The sequence below is a fragment of the Hordeum vulgare genome, chromosome 4H (genome assembly GCF_904849725.1).
Source record: "Hordeum vulgare subsp. vulgare chromosome 4H, MorexV3_pseudomolecules_assembly, whole genome shotgun sequence".
Classification (NCBI taxonomy): Eukaryota; Viridiplantae; Streptophyta; class Magnoliopsida; order Poales; family Poaceae; genus Hordeum; species Hordeum vulgare.
Window position 1 is genome coordinate 261,063,034 of NC_058521.1, and position 16,679 is coordinate 261,079,712.

General features: G+C 46.3%; 1 protein-coding gene across 1 annotated transcript; it reads left to right on the top strand.

Annotated features, from left to right (window-relative positions):
* The first annotated feature begins 4,221 nt into the window (after positions 1-4,221).
* Positions 4,222-6,310, top strand: LOC123446367. Its single transcript, XM_045123002.1, has one exon. It carries the CDS (start codon positions 5,000-5,002, stop codon positions 5,738-5,740), a length of 741 nt encoding a protein of 246 aa, XP_044978937.1. The 5' UTR covers positions 4,222-4,999; the 3' UTR covers positions 5,741-6,310.
* The last annotated feature ends 10,369 nt before the right edge of the window (positions 6,311-16,679 follow it).

The window sequence follows — 16,679 nt, forward strand, 5'->3', positions numbered from 1 at the left end:
ATCTAACATATGCATGGAAGAAGAAAAAAACAATAGTTATCTCAGCATGAAGAGAGATAATTTAGTAACATGAATATTACTATAACCATATTTCCCTCTCTCAAAATAACTACATGGAGGATCATATTCAAATTCAACAATATAGCTGTCACATAAGATATTCTCTTCATCATCCACATGCATAAAAGTCTTATAATCTTCCAAAGTAGTGGGATTAACATTGACTAAAGTCATGACCTCTCCAAGCCCACTTTTATCAAAAAATTAAATACATAGACAATTCTCCGAAGTATTGGGATCATTATTACCTAAATTTGACACTCTTCCAAACCCATTTTTGTTACTATTGCAATCATTATTATCAATATCATATTCATCATGAGGATTAAATAAATTTTCAAGATAATAAGAAGCATCACCCCAATCATGATCATTACAATGAGTAGTGGACATTACAAACTTTCCATCCCCAATCTTTTAGTTTTGCATATTATTTTTAGAATTGACATAAATGGAATTTATAATAACATCATTGCAATCATGCTTTTCACTCAAGGAGATATCATGAATCACTTTATAAATATCTTCCTTTAACACTCCATCACAATATTCAGATTCACGATTTTCAAGCAAAACTTCACAAAAATAATCAATACCACTCAACTCACTAGCAATTGGTTCAAGATAATTAGACCATTTGAAAAGAATAGCAAGTGGATGAGGATCCATATGTCTTTACTTTTCCTGTTTATTTTTCTATTTTTGAGTGTTAACATGAAGGCAATAGAAGCAAGCAAGAAAGAAAAAGAAAATGGAAAGAAGGCAAATTTTTGCGAAGTGGGGGAGAGAAAAACAAGAGGCAAATGGAAAATAATGTAATTGCAAGGAGATGAGATTTGTATGTATGAACCTGATAGATCTTGACTTGATCTTCATCGGCAACGACGATAGAAATCCTGATGTTCCTCGCAGGTGCGTTGGTTTCCCCCCAAGCTTAAAGGGTGATGCAGCACAACAACACAAGTATTTCCCTCAGTTAAGAAACCAAGGTATCAATCCAGTAGGAAGATCCACAAGACTATGTAACGAGCAGACGCACACAAATAGCAAATCCTCACAACTCAACGCGTAGAGGGATTGTCAATGCCTCATGGGTAAAGTAAGGATAGATTGATAGATGCAAATAAGAGTGATAGAAAATAGAACGCAACAAGTTTTTTTTGGGTTTTTTGATAATATAGATATGAAAACCAAAGAGAAAATAAAGTATAAAAGCTAATAGCAAAGTAGAGATTGCAAATGGATGATGTGAAGTAGACCCGGGGGCCGTAGGTTTCACTGGTGGCTTCTCTCGAGAAAATAGCAAGCGGTGGGTAGACAAATTACTGTTGGGAAATTGATAGAAAAGCAAATAATTATGACGATATTCAAGACAATGATTATGTATATAGGCATCACGCCCAAGATAAGTAGAGTGACTTCTGCGTGCATCTACTTCTATTACTCCACACATCGACTGCTATCCAGCATGCATCTAGTCTATTGAGTTCATGGAGAAATGGAGTAATGCCTTAAGAACGATGACATGATGTAGACAAGATCTATTCATGTAGGAATAGACCCCATTGTTTTATCCTTGATAGCAACGATACATTCATGTCATGTCTCTTTCTCTTACTGAGATTGAGCACCGCAAGATCGAACCCATCGAAAAGCACCTCTTCCCATTACAAGATAAAAGATCAGGTTGGCCACACAAAAACCAAATGTCGGAGAAGAAATAGGAGCCTATAATAGTCAAGCATGAATATGTTTTCATAGATGTGACCATAAACTCATAATTCATCGGATGCCAACAAACACACCACAAAAGAAAGAGTTACGTCATATGGATCTCCAAGAGACCATAGTATAGAAACAAAACAAGAGAGAGAGACAGCCATCTAGCTACTACCTGCAACTCGTAGGTCTGACGTGAACTAGTCACGCATAATTGGAGGAGCACCAATGAGGATGGTGAAACCCTCCGTGATCGTGTTCCTCTTCGGAACAAACTCTAAATTGGTTTTCATGGCTCCGGAAATTGTGGCGGTTGAAACGATTTTTCGTCGACTCCCCAAGGGTTTTCTGAATATTGGGGTATTTATAGAGCTCAGAGACAGTGAAGAAGCTTCTAGAGGGCCCCACTAGACAACAGGCAGCGCGAGGGGCCCCTCGTGCGCCATGGTGTCTAGTGGGCCACCTGGGCCTTGGCTGGTGCTCAATCTTGCCCCCCAAGTTTCCTTCTGGTCCAAAAAAGCTCCATAAAGTTTCATGGCAATTTGACATCATCTTATATGGATTTTCTGCAAAGGAAAAAACAGCAAAAAACAATAACTAGCACAAGGAACTATGTCAATAGGTTAGTCCCAAAAAATGATATAAAATGGCTATAAAATTATTATAAAACATCCAATAATGATAACATAACAATATAGAATAATAAAAATTTTAGATACGTTGGAGACGTATCATGGTTGCTCATTGTTTATGAAGATCATCTAGAATTAGGGGGACTCCTTGTTGTTTGAATACTCTTTACACCTACATGGGTTAATACCACACAAGGAAGAATAACAAGGATATATATGGACACGGAGTGGAAAGCTCGGATGATGATGTCCATTGATGCATTGAGTACCTTGTCCCTTTCTTACCAACGAGGGGTTTTGTGACTCCTTGAACTAGTGCATTCGGTTGGAGTTGATTGCATTAGCCCTTGCCAAGAAATGAATATGAGTGAAGATAGTTGGCGGAGTCACCCCTTAATAACTCTATAGTTCTTCTTATTTGGGACCCACATCAACTTGATGGGAATCTTGGAGTTGAAGTAGCACTTGATGAAGTAGAGCTAGTGATGGCCTTGGGAACCCACTTGACCATGGCTTGATGTATGTATTCAAATGAGTTAGTCTTCTCTTGAAGCTTGTCCTTGTCATTGAGTTTATGGTCTTGTGGTGGAAGATCATATTGATCTTGTGTTCCCTTATAGAGAGTAGGAACATACTTCTCTTGTTGGAATTAGTGGAATCAACAGAGCTACTAGAAACAACATCTTTAGAACTAGAATTTTTCTTGTTGCTACTAGATGAAGAACCTTTCTTGCATTTGTTACTAGTTTTCTCAGATTTAACTTGAGGCATAAAGGTAGAGAAGACTAATTGTTTGGCAATATAATAATAACTTTTCTTTCGAGGATCGTCATTGATAGCTCTAAGAAACTCATGATCTTGTCCAAACTTAGCTTCTCGAAGCGTAGCTTCTCATGAGTTCTTAGAAGCTCTCTATGATCTTCTTGAGTAGATTCATGAGCCAACTTAAGAGTGTTTTGTTCTTTAGTTAAGCGCTCCACATCCTTCTTAGCATCACCAATGGTTCATCTTGACTAACATGATTATTAGCAAGTTCACTTTGACTAACATCACTAGTTTTATCAAAGAGCAAATCATTATCTCCTCGCAAGTCATCCTCATCACTATTAAAGTCAATGGGTGGAAAGCAACTTGGGGAGGCTAGAAATCAGGATTCATATGGCTGATTGGAATATCTTGATCTCAACACATGAGTAGGTGATTCTCTCTCAAAAAATGAATGGTGGAAGTGTGAAAATATTCTCACGGCTCTCACCACGAAAGAGAGGGAGTGGGGTGGTCTTTATAGCCATATCCGAGAATCCAACCGTTACAACATTATTACCCGACTCGGTGAAACCAATGTAAAAACTCGGTTCTACAAACTACTGAAAAAGTTCTAACTTTTGGCTTCTCGGGGACACCGAAGGATAACAAGTGTGTCGGGGGGATGACCCCGGGTAGGCTAAAGAAGACGATACAACATTTCAAAAAACATAGGGGGAGTTGTCCTCGATATGCCATACCCCACGAATCAACAAAGACAGTCAAAGAAGTAAAGACAAAAGACCAGCTGGCTGGAACCTGGCCGGTTGGAACGCGGCCGACTGGAACCTGACTGGCTGGAGCCCGGCCGGTTGGAACCCGGCTGGCTGGAACTTGGCCGACGGGAGCACGACCTATTAGAGCCTGCCCGGCTAGAAACCTGTCCGGCTGGAGACTATCTGACTGAAAACCTGTCCTTGTGGAGCCCAATGAGGACAACTCCAACGTCCCATCAAACAGGACGGGAGGACGGTGCAACGTGCATCTGCGTCCCGGCAGTCCAGTTTGTATCACTACACACGGTCACCTCGAGCAGTGAAGTTAGGCCAGGTGGGCCCCTCACCCATCATGTCCAACAATAAAAGTTAGGCCCCATGGGCCCCTGTCTTCTGGGCACCCCTTTATAAGGTGACCCAGGGAGCCAGCCCACAGGGAGACCCCCAGACGGGCACACACACACACACGGGGAGGATCCTCCCAGGCTCCCCCATTCTCTCATTCACCACTCTCCAGGAGAGGAGGAGAGCTCCTAGCCTCCTTCTTCTTCCTCCAGACAGCTCGAGGAGCATCATGTACAACTATATATTCTCCACATACACCACACATGCAGGAGTAGGGGTATTAAGTCCATGCGAGCGCCCCGAACCTGGGTAAACCACCGCATGTTGTTGTCCAACCCGTTTCGAATCTCCACAGTGGCCTTGCTCTCACCTCTCTAAGACACCCCATGGAATTTGTCCCGGAAATACCACGACAGTTGGCGCCCATCGTGGGGCATGCTGCTGCTCGAACTGCGGTCCGGGCGGGACCCTTTTCGTCGTCATCACCGTTGCTTCACTGTCATCTCTCCGGTAGCGCTGGGGGGTCCGACATCGACATCGACACGCCCCGGAGGCGACTGTGCAAAGCTGCGTGTCCTCGTCGCCGGCCTCGCCCCCTTCTTTATCACCACCACGTTGCCGCTGTCGTTCAGGCGACAACGCTCGAGGGATCAACATTGACACAGCCCCAGGGCGACCGCTCACGTCCATGCCGTCAGTCTCGCTCGCTTCACCCAGGCCATCATGCTCCTTGCGTTGGCACCGGTGATGGCCCTCGTGCTCGCGCTGGCGGCGGGCGCCGTCGCTCGAGCAGACTCCCGGAAGCCCGTTCTCTACTTTATACACATGCTCCTCCCACGCGTGCCCGAACGACTGCTCCGTCTATGCCCGCAAGTCGGTTGGCCTGGCCGGCTGCACCCCGCGCGCACCGGTGCCGGTTGTAGCTCCGTTGCCGACTGCGCCTCCAGCCGTGCCGCTTCTCATTGCTCCGCGTCGCACCGGCTCTGCTTGCGCCTCCCCGCCTCTGGCCCGACGGTCTGCTGGCCTGGCAGGTTCCACCTCGCATGCCCTGGTGCCGGTTGCAGCTCCGCGGCCGGCCGCGCCTCCAGCCGCGACACACACGTCCGGCCGCTCCAATGTGTTCGCATGAGTTTGCGCCGCCTCTCGCGCTGGCCGGCTGCCGCATCCGCACCAGGGTGCCACGCTCACGCCGTGCCGCCTGCTCAGCCCGCAGCCGGCAACCCGCGGCTGCTCTGTCGTCGCCCCATCAACCATGGCTCAGCCCCGCGGCTCGGTCGTCCGGGCTTCTGCAACGCTGCGCCCTCTCGACCTTCAAGGCGGCGTGGCTGCGCCGGCTTGGTCCACCTCCGCGGCGGCTGCCGTGCTCGCACTACGTGCACCAGCCCCGACAGGCCCCTCGTGCTGCTCCGCTTCGGCCCTGCGCCGTCTCCTGGCCTCGGCGCCTCCCTCCACGCGCCGCTCTAGCCGGCCTCCCGCGCGCCCGCGCCGGCTGCGGTGCGTCCTGTCCACCGTCTCGGTGCGCCAGCTGGCCTCCCGCGTCCGAGCTGCTGGGTAACTATGACGACTGCTGCCCCACGCGGCCCCGACCTGCTTTGGCAAAAGAAAGAGGGCCGACTGGACAAAGAAAAGTCAAAGATGACAAAAAAACCAATCGAGAGAACACTAGAAAATGAAGCTAGCAAGAAGGAAGAAGAAGGCCACATGCGCCTTCCCGTCAACGTCGCTGCTTGGCCGATTGGCCCGCCCGCGTCGCCGCGTGGCCAGTCCGGCCACCTACTTTGACATCGGGCCGACCTGATCGCCCATCCGCTCTGACGTTCGGCCGTCGGGACCGACGGACTGCCATAGCCATCGACCGCCGTAGGCTCGGCGGCCACACCCAGTGGATGCGCCAGCGCGCTTCGCTCGCAGAAGGCCGCGTCGGTTGTCAGCGACAACCACAACCTCGTCTGCACTAAAGCAATGTGACCTCCTGTCCGTGGATCCTCACACCGCGCGTAAAAGTAAAAACCCTGAGCGACACTCGGAGGCCATCACCGCATTCATTTCAGCTATTTTTCTGCTCACCTGATGCCGGCTAGTCTCGGCCCGGGTGCTGGCCATTTGGCCCGATTTGTTCCTCCCCGCAGACGAAGCTAGTAGCGCCTACGATACCAAAGGCCCACTCTTCGTCTCAGCTACAAACCGTATCACGACTGTCTGGTTAGCAAGAGCAAAAGCTGAAGGTCACATCGTGAAGAACGTCTGGGGAGAAAATGGTTTAGGCGAACCAGCCGTTTCCTTCGTGAAATTTATACCCGCTCGAGCCTGCTCCCGGAGTGAGAGTACTGTGCGCTCCCCTCTACGGCCCACTCTTTGTCTCAGCTATAGATCATATCACGGCTGTACGGCTAGCAAGAGCAAAAGCAAAGAGCCGAGAGTACACGAAATGACCCAAGGGGCTCAGACGACACCGAGTCGCCATTCCAACCGCATAAAACTTGCGCGGCCAAAGTTAAATATTTGATAAATCTACACTGACTAAATTTATCTCTTGCCCGATCATCTTCGCAGTGAACCACCATTGCATGCCGGCTGCCGACTTCAAGCTGCACACTGCTCGCTGCCGGCTGCCGGCTGCAGACTGCCGGTGGCTGGCTGCCGAATGCAGCCTGCCGCATGGACCCGTCCTGCTGGAACCTGTGTGGCTGCAGGCCGCCGGCTGCCGACTCGAAACCTGTCCGGCTGGATTCTGTCCAGCTGGAGCACACTCACTAAAAGATAGCTACGCCGGCTGCACCCCGTAGCTGGTCGCTATCGACAACCTTTTTGCTACACCAATAACAAGAAGCATTCGCACAAGTCTTTGAGTCACCCAGAGGCTCAAAGCCTACACCCAGTGGAAGAAAGCTACGCCGGCTGCAACACGCAGCCGATCGCCATTGGCAAACTTTTGCTACACCAACAGCAAGAACCCTCCGCACGACTCTTCGAGTCGCCCGGAGGCTACTCCCAGTGGGTGCACTTGCATGCCCCCACTGGAAGAAAGCTACGCCGGTTGTAGCCCACAACCGGTCGCCATCGGCAACCTTTTTCCTACACCAACAGCAAGAAGCCTCCGCACGACTCTTCGAGTCCCCCGGAGTCTCACAGGCTACACCTACTGGGTGCGATGGTACGCCCCCATTGGAAGAAAGCTACGCTGGTTGCAGCCCGCAGCGGGTCGCCATCGGCAACCTTTTGGTACATCAACAACAAGAAGCCTGTGCATGACTCTTCGAGTCGCCCGGAGGCTTGGAGGCTACACCTAGTGGGTGCGCCGGCGCGCCCCCACTGGAAGAAAGCCATATCAGCCTGCGAAGAGGACAGAAAAAAATAAAGGACAAAGATTAGGCCCGGCTACCACGCAGCCGGCCCGAATCTTGGAGGCTACACCTAGTGGGTGCGCTAGCGCACCCCCACTGGAAGAAAGCCGCTGCCTTCTACAGCCCACATCCGGTCACCATCGGCAATCTCAGCCATGACAACGACATCGATTTGCACGCGAGAGCCATCGGACTCCGCATCCGCACATGGCAGTTCCCCGTGCACAAGAGCCAATGGGCTCATCGTCCACATACGGCAGCGCTTCGCACACAAGAGCCACCGGATTTCGCGTCCGTGCATGGCAGTGCCTTGCGCACAAGAGCCAGTGGACTCCGCGTCCATGCACGACAGCACTTCGCGTGCAAGTTCCGCCGGACTCCGCATCCGCACACGGTAGAGCTTCGCGCGCAAGAGTTGCCGGACTCCGCATCCGTGCTTGGCAGTGCCCTGCGGACAAGAGCCAGCGGACTCTTTGTCCGCACACGGCAGCGCTTCGCGTGCAAGAGCCACCGGACTCCGCATCCGTGCATGACTGTACCACGCGCACAAGATCCAGCGGACTCTGCGTCCGCACACGGCAGCGCTTCGCGCGCAAGAGCCACTGGACTCGGCTTCCGCGCTTTGCAGTGCCCCTTGCACTAGAGCCAGTGTACTCCACGTTTGCACACAACAGCGCTTCACTCGCAAGAGCCGCCAGACCCAGCGTCCGTGCTTGGCAGTGCCCCATGCATAAGAGCCGACAGACTCCGCGTCCACACACAACAACGCTTCATGCGTAAGAGCCGATGGACTCCTCGTCCGCTCCTGGCCATGTCTCGACACCATCATTTTCTACGACAACAACTAAAAGCCTCCGTGCGACTCTTCGAGTCCCGTGGAGGCTCGGAGGCTACTGTCGGAGGGATGACCCCGGGTAGGCTAAAGAAGACGATACAACATTTCCAAAAACATCACGGGAGTTGTCCCCGATAGGCCATACCCCATGAATCAACAAAGAAAGTCGAAGGAGTAAAGACACAAGACTGGCTCGCTGGAACCCGACTGGCTGGAACCCGGCTGGGTGGAGCCCGACTGGCTAGAACCTAGCCGACTGGAACCTGGCCGGCTAGAACGCATCCGACTGGAACCCGGCTGGCTGGAGCCCGACGGCTGGATACCTGGTGGGCTGGAGCCCGACTGGCTGGAACCCGGCTGGCTGGAACCCGACCGGCTGGAACCTGGCCGGCGGGAGCACGATCGGCTGGAACCTAGCCCGCTAGAACCCATCCGGTTGGAGACTGTCCGACTTGAAACTTGTCCGGGTGGAGCCCAACGAGGACAGCTGCAACGTCCCATCAGACAGGACGGGAGTACGCTGCAGCCTGCATCACAGCGACACGACAGTCCAGTCTGTATCACTGCGCACCGGTCACCTCCAACAGTGAAGTTTGGCCAGGCGGGCCCCTCATCCATCATGTCCAACAGTAAAAGTTAGGCCCCATGGGCCCCCTTGTCCTCTGGGTACCCCTTTATAAGGTGACCCAGGGAGCCAACCCATGGGGAGACCCCTAGAGGGGCACACACACACACACACACACACACACACACACACACACACACACACACACACACAAGGGGGAGGATCCTCCCAGGCTCCCCCCATTCTCTCATTCCCCACTCTCTAGGAGAGGAGTAGAGCTCCCAGCTTCCTTCTTCTTCCTCGAGACAGCTCGAGGAGCACCATGTAAAACTATATATTCTCCATATACACCACACATGCAGGAGTAAGGGTGTTACCTCCATGCGAGGGCCCCAAACCTGGGTAAACCACCGTGTGCTATTGCCGAACCTATTCCGAATCTCCATAGCGGCCTTACTCTCACCTCTCTAAGCCACCCCTTGGCATCTGCCCCAGAAATACCACGATAAAGTCGGTGAGACCAATTCGGTTGCCCTAGGCAGCTCGAGTGTGTCCGTGGTTCCAAAAAGTAAAACTCGGAAATTCCAAATTTTAATAATTATATAGGGGTAATTTGCTCACTCCTATTTGGCTACATCAAACCAAATCTGGTGATAGTGAGGTGCTGAGGTTTCACTTGGGTTCAATCGAAGGACAACTCGGTGGGACCGATTTGGAATTATTTGTGTGACTGAATTTAGTAGTTTAGGTTTTGGACAAATTATTATTGTGACAGTTTGGCTTAGGTTTTTGGTGGCATACCTCTAAGCACTTGAGCAACCAGATCATCATCAGTACCTCATCCCATTTTAATTGTATTGACTTTCCTATGGACTCAATATTGATTGCTCACATCAAAACAAGACGTAGAGTCTTGAAGCTTTTGCCAATAGGTGATCTTTGCATCTTGGGGATCCTTCTCACAATCCTATCCAATACACTCATTGAAATTTCCTGAACTATACTTCATAGGATTATTAGTTCAATGAACTATATGTTATTGTTAATTACCAAAGCCACCTAGGGAGAAGTTTTGCTTTCACTTGGGAGCCTCCAAATCACATGAAGTTGAACCAAGCAGTTTGTAAGGGTGTAAATCCCAATATGCGCTCCTATCCTCGTGGAAACTTGGAAGTCTCAACAAGGATAGAAGCACATATATGAAATGCTTTAACAAGGTGTATATCTGCACAAATACTTGTACTGAATAGAAGAGTATTCAAGATATAGGTTGATAAGTACATTTCACATATATAATTGGGAACTCAAATATAACATCTCTTGTGATATATTCATCCATTCTTGCTATGATTGATTGAATGTTTTCTTGATAATTATAAAAAAGATAATTTATTATTCGTTTGATTATTTTGCAGAGAAGTGCGTGAAGCCACTATAAAACTTCAAAACCCGGACTAAGTGGCTAAATTAGAAGAAGAGTAGGAAGAATGGACTTGAGTGTGGTGAGTATTAGAGCTTCAAGGGTCTGCCTAAAGAAGAGGAGGATCAACTTGTGTGGAAAGAAGAAAATTAGAGGGGCCCAATTGCAAAGGAGGAAATCAGTCGTGAGGGGTCCCTATTTCATCCTCGATCCCCTTTGGTCCTGGCTACTTCTCCCTCTCCATCACCCGTCCTTCTCCTACTCCGGTCGTCACCACAGACATGCCGGCGTGGTGGCGCATTGTCAACACTTCTCCACGCCTCCACCAGCACCAGACGCATCCAGCAACAACGCCACCTACCAGTGCTGCCATCCACATGCGCCCACCTTGCGCGCCCTTTCAGACATGGGCGCGGCGGTGTCTGACTGCCCATGTGACCCAGCTCCAGCGCCTCCCATCCACCTCGCCGCTCTTTCTCTCATCCCCCTTGTTGCTTCCTCTTCTCTTTACTTCCACTGATCTATGATGTCTCTTGCTCCTCCAATCTTGCACCTGGCTCCTTACTATTGCTGAATGGCTTCTTCTTTGAACACTTGCTGTTGCTCTTCTTCTCCTACACCAAACGTTGATGCTCCTCTCTCTCTCAACGTGTGCTTCTACTTTGAACCTGAAGTTTTCTCCAACGAACTACTGCTCCTACTCTTCTCTCCAGTGCCCCCTTGCTGCTCTTCCTGTTCGCTGTGACATTTTTTGGTTGCTGCTGATGCCCTCAACCTCCTGCTGCTATCTCTCTTTCTCCCTTTCTATATTCTGTGAATTTTCTGTAAAAGGGGATATGTAGTACATGTAATGTTCAGATTTTAGTAGTGCCAAAAAGTTGTTATTTGTTCAGTTTAGTAATGGTATAATATAGTACTCCCTCCGTTCCTAAATATTTGTCTTTTTAGAGATTTTACTATGAACTATATACGGATGTATATAGACATAATTTATAGTGTAAGTTCACTCATTTTGCTTCGTATGTAGTTCGTAGTTGAATCTTTAAAAATACAAATATTTAGGAACGGAGGGAGTACTTGTTATGTTGGATCTAACTAGTTGATGCGTTGTTAATTTGGGAGAGAAATGTTCTATTAGATTCTTCTTCTGTGAATTAGTAATCTGATAGACTATGTGTGTGATACTCTGTTCGTATGTGTGCTGTTATTCGTGTGTTTACCTTAGTGTAGAACTTGTTTCCTTTTGTAGTCTCTTTGTTAGCTCGAGTACCTGTGATATATAAATAAGCCTAGTAGTGAAAGGAACAATTGCATCAACTCTTCGAATGTGCATCCTGAGTTCGTTCTTCTTGTGGGGAACACATTGTTTTATTTCCTGTTCAGTTTTGCAAGCAAGGCAAAACAAACAATCCATAGGATAACACTTTTCATGAATTAGTAGCTCCTGAATATTATTGTTTAATCCTTCGTAAAATCTATCCATAAAATCTTCTTCACTTTTTTTCTAACGAAGAATGCAACAAGGTTGTTTGTAAATCATCATAATATTTCATTATAGTGTCACTACCTTGTTTTAAAAGCTATAGCTTTGTAATCATGCCACGAGTACAATAAGCAGGAACGAATGTGTGTCTCATGGCAAGTTTCAAATTTTCCCAACTAATAGGTATATAATGAGGGTGTAACCGACAATATTCGCTCCACCAAACTAAAGTATAAGCGGTGAAAGAACCAACCGCGACCTTAACTTTCTTATGTTCAGCAAAATTATGGGAAGCAAATATATCATCAATTTTATATTCCCATTCAATATATAAAGCAGGTCTAAAACGGCCATTAAATGGTGGTATAGAAACATGAACCTCATGATGTGCATTTGTATCTCTCTGCACCTCTCCTATCAGTTGTTGTGGTGGCATGTCTCCCACAATTGAAGAAGCCCATGAACTGACAACTGTGGATCCTGTCATGCATGACTAATAGAAACAAGAAACAAAAATCCGAAAATATGGTTCCTATGAACTACGAGGATGTGGTGGTAAAACGCTCATAGTAAAGCAAATATCAATGCCTTAGAAATTCTTACCATGCAGCGGGCGGTGACCGGCAACCGACGGTGTCTATATCTCCGAAGATTGAGTAAAGCGATTATGAGATAAACGTATGTATACACGGTGTAGAAATATATGGAGCTAGGAAGGCTTAATATATGGTAGCAACATATTAGCAATAATCAATTCATAGATGTAATGCTCAATAAACGCTCAAGGACGGTACTGTGCTTGTCCTAGGCTAGACCGTACAAGAGACACGAGCCTAGAACACTAACGGATTCACGTAAAAACACAAATATCAGCAACAGATGATATGATGTAGCTCTAGATAGGAAGAAATAAGTGAAGATCACAATGACAGTAAAGATAGTGATGATAAATGAACCCCAAGCAGGATAAATCAAAACTATCTCTACAACTTCCCTTTTGAAAATTTGGTGTAAAATTTCTGATATTTTTTCTCAAGAATGCTACTGACTCAAACTTTCGAATGCAAAAAGAATCACTCAACTCCAATATAGTATGAGGACTCAAAAAATTTAGGAACATACCTGAAAAATATTGACAAACTGTGTTCCTCATGTTCGGAGGGCAAATAGTCCTATCTAGAAGCCTACTTTGAGGTGACAATAGTGAACCTGCTAGATGAACTAGTCAGATGTGTCTCGTCGATACCTCGAATTTGAGTACTCGTGGAGCCAAAACGTACTTCGTATGTGGAAGATATGCCTGTTTTACCTAAAACTGCATAAAACAGATTTCAATTCGAATTCACATACAAGATTGACACTCGATAGATCCGAAATTTGTATTTTTTTCTCTTGTCTCTTTTTTTCTCTCAGTTTCAAAAAAAAATTCTCTCTGTTTTTGCTCTCATTTTTTTCTCGCCTGTCTACCAACCAAATAAGATGCAGATTGGATCAAGCATAGATGAGAATGACCTCAAGTATGATAATGACAAAGAACAATTGGAGCATGTGGTGAATATTGATGGATGGTGGTGGGCCACACCGGAAGGGATGACAGCGGCGTGGTGGTGGTATATGGCAGCAGCGATGAAGATGGTGTCGAGGCGGCGTGACAACTTGTGAACAGAACTCGAAACTCTAAAAGACTAGATGCTAAGACCAGCAACTTGAGACGACGATGCAACTGATAATTCAACTATGCAAGCAGAAAAAAGAAATTGCAAAGGCTCAGACTGGCTTGGAAAAAGGATGACTGGATTTAACTCTTTTTTGTGTGTTTTTTCTTGGATAATAGGTAAGAAAAATAAATCTAAACTAGTGATAACTGGAAATTCTCGCCGAGCAACCTGAAAACTGATACCAATTTATAGATTGCCACTTGATGTAGGCAAGGGTGTCCCGATCTTTTGATGAGATGGTGGATAGCGATTTGATGGAGACGACTTTGACGATCCGACTACAAACGTGCACGATGTTGTTCCTTAGCAATAGCTAAACCAATCTCCAAGAGGTTATTGACCACGCCGGAGCACGATCAACCTGACCACGAAGGTCTATTCCTATAAGCAATCAAAGAACAAGAAAGAATATGATATTGCAATCTGAATATTGTCGATATATATGAAGTATTGATAAGGGTGGGGATCCAAAAGCGGTCTTAGTTTGGTCGTTGGACATAAATGAAGTACACGAAGTTGCAATGGCTAACTTCTAACTAAACAAATTCCAAGCAAAAAGATACTAGGTTGATCTACTTATATAGGGGCAAGGAGTGCCGACCAAGGAGGTCGGAGGACATCCCAAGGCATGCTAAAATTAACCCTAGGTCGTACAAGGCCTATGGGCTCAAGTGGATGTGATGCAAGACCTTTGGACTTGTTGTTTGACTCGGATTCTGGTACAACGTCATATTGTTTGGTCGAATCTCCATGATCCGGACAAATTGGAAGGTGATTCCAATTGGGCTGGAAAGCAGATAAAATCTACTTTGCATCCCAAAAATAATCACCCAATTCGGAGTCTGGATGTAAACGTTGTTGGCATTTTGGTACAGGCATGTCTTTGCATTCCGAATCTGAGTCCAGAACGTGAGAGAATTGGACTCTATCTTCTCTTGGGCTAAAAGTGATGTGAGAGAACTTCTTGAACAACAACTAATTATTTCCTTTGACATGAGAGGAATTCTTGAATATCACCCAACCATTTCCTTTTCCATTGTCATCACACGTGGTTCATACACGTGTTCGGCCATTCTGCATTTAGGCATAAAATAAAAACATGTGAAGTATTTTTATTCTAGATAACATAAATAAATTATTGCATGAATTTATCAGAAATCACCTGAAACAAATACGCATATGAAATGATTGTGATAATATCCAAGGTAGTCATGTCCTCATCATATTGCCTTTAGGGCATATTTCCAACAATCTCCCACTTGCACTAGAGTCAATAATCTAGTTCACATCAGTATGTGTTTGTAATTAATCTAACACCCATACTGTTCTGGGGTTCAATAATGTCTTGCTTGTGAGAGAGATTTTTAGTCAAGAGGTCTGAACCTTTCAGATCCATGTGTGCTTTACAAATCTCTATGTCATCCTATAGATGCTCCTACCACCCGTCATTCAGAACTATTCCAAATGACTGCCTCACTATAAGAATCCGGTTTACTACTCAGAGTTATCCGGATTAGTGTCAAAGCTTGCATCGACGTAGCCCTTTATGATGAATTCTTTAATCACCTCCATAATCAAGAACAATTCCTTAGTCCACTAGTTAGTAAGGACAACTTTGACCGTTGTTCAGTGATTCAATCCTGGATCACTCTTTGTACCCCTTGACAAGCTTATGACAAGGAACACATCAGGTGTGGTACACAACATGGTATACTTTAGAGCCTACGGCTCAGGCTCAGGGGACGACCTTCGTCCTTTCTCTTTCTTCTACCATGGTCGGGCTTTGAGTCTTACTCAAATTCACACCTTACAACACAGCCAAGAACTCCTTTGCCGATCTATTTTGAAATCCTTCAAAAACCTTGTCAAGGAATGCATTTCATTGAAAGTTCTATTAAGCGCTTTGATCTATCTCCATAGATCTTGATTCTCAATGTTCTAGTAGCTTAATACAGGTTTTCCTTTGAAAAACTCCTTTCAAACAACCCTTTATTGTTTCGAGAAATTCTACATTATTTCCGATCAACAATATGTCAACCACATATACTTATAAGAAATTTTATAGTGCTCCCACTCACTTCCTTGGAAATACAAGTTTCTCATAAACCTTGTATAAACCCAAAAGCTTTGATCACCTCATCAAAGCGTATATTCCAACTTCGAGATGCTTGCACCAGTCCATAAAAGGATTGCCGGAGCTTGCATACTTGTTATCATCCTTAGGATCGACAAAACCTTCTGGTTGTATCACATACAACCTTTCCTCAAGGAAACCGTCGAGGAAAAAAATGTTTTGACATCCTATCTGCAATATTTCATAAATAATGGAGCAACTGCTAACACAATTCCAACAAACTTTTAGCATCGCTACGAGTGAGAAAGTCTCATCATAGTCAACTCTTTGAACTTGTCGGAAACATCTTTGCGACAAGTCGAGCTTTCTTAACGGTGACTTTTCACCATCATCGTCTGTCTTCCTTTTAAAGGTCCATCTGTACTTAACAGTCTTACAACCATCAAGTAGTTTTCCAAAGTATACACTTTGTTTTCATATATGGATCCTCTCTCGATTTCATGGCCTCCAGCCATTTGTCAGAATCTTGGCCCACCATCGCTTCTCCATAGTTCGTAGGTTCATTGTTGTCCAAGAACATGACCTCCAAGACAGTGTTACCATACCAATCTGGAGCAGTACGTGACCTTGTCGACCTACGAGGTTTGTATTAACTTGATCCAAAGCTTCATGATCACTATCATCAGCTTCCACTTCAATTGGCGTAGGCGCCACATGAACAACTTCCCGCACCCTGCTACACACTGGTTGAAGTGAAGGTTCAACAACCTCATCAAGTTTCCACCATCCTCCAACTCAATTCTTTCAAGAGAAACAATTTCTCGAGAAAGGACCCATTTCTAGGAACAAACACTTTGCTTCCGGATGTGAGATAGGAGATGTACCCAACTGTTTTGGGTATCCTATGAAGATGCATTTATCCGCTTTGGATTCGAGCTTATCAGGCTGAAACTTTTTCACATAA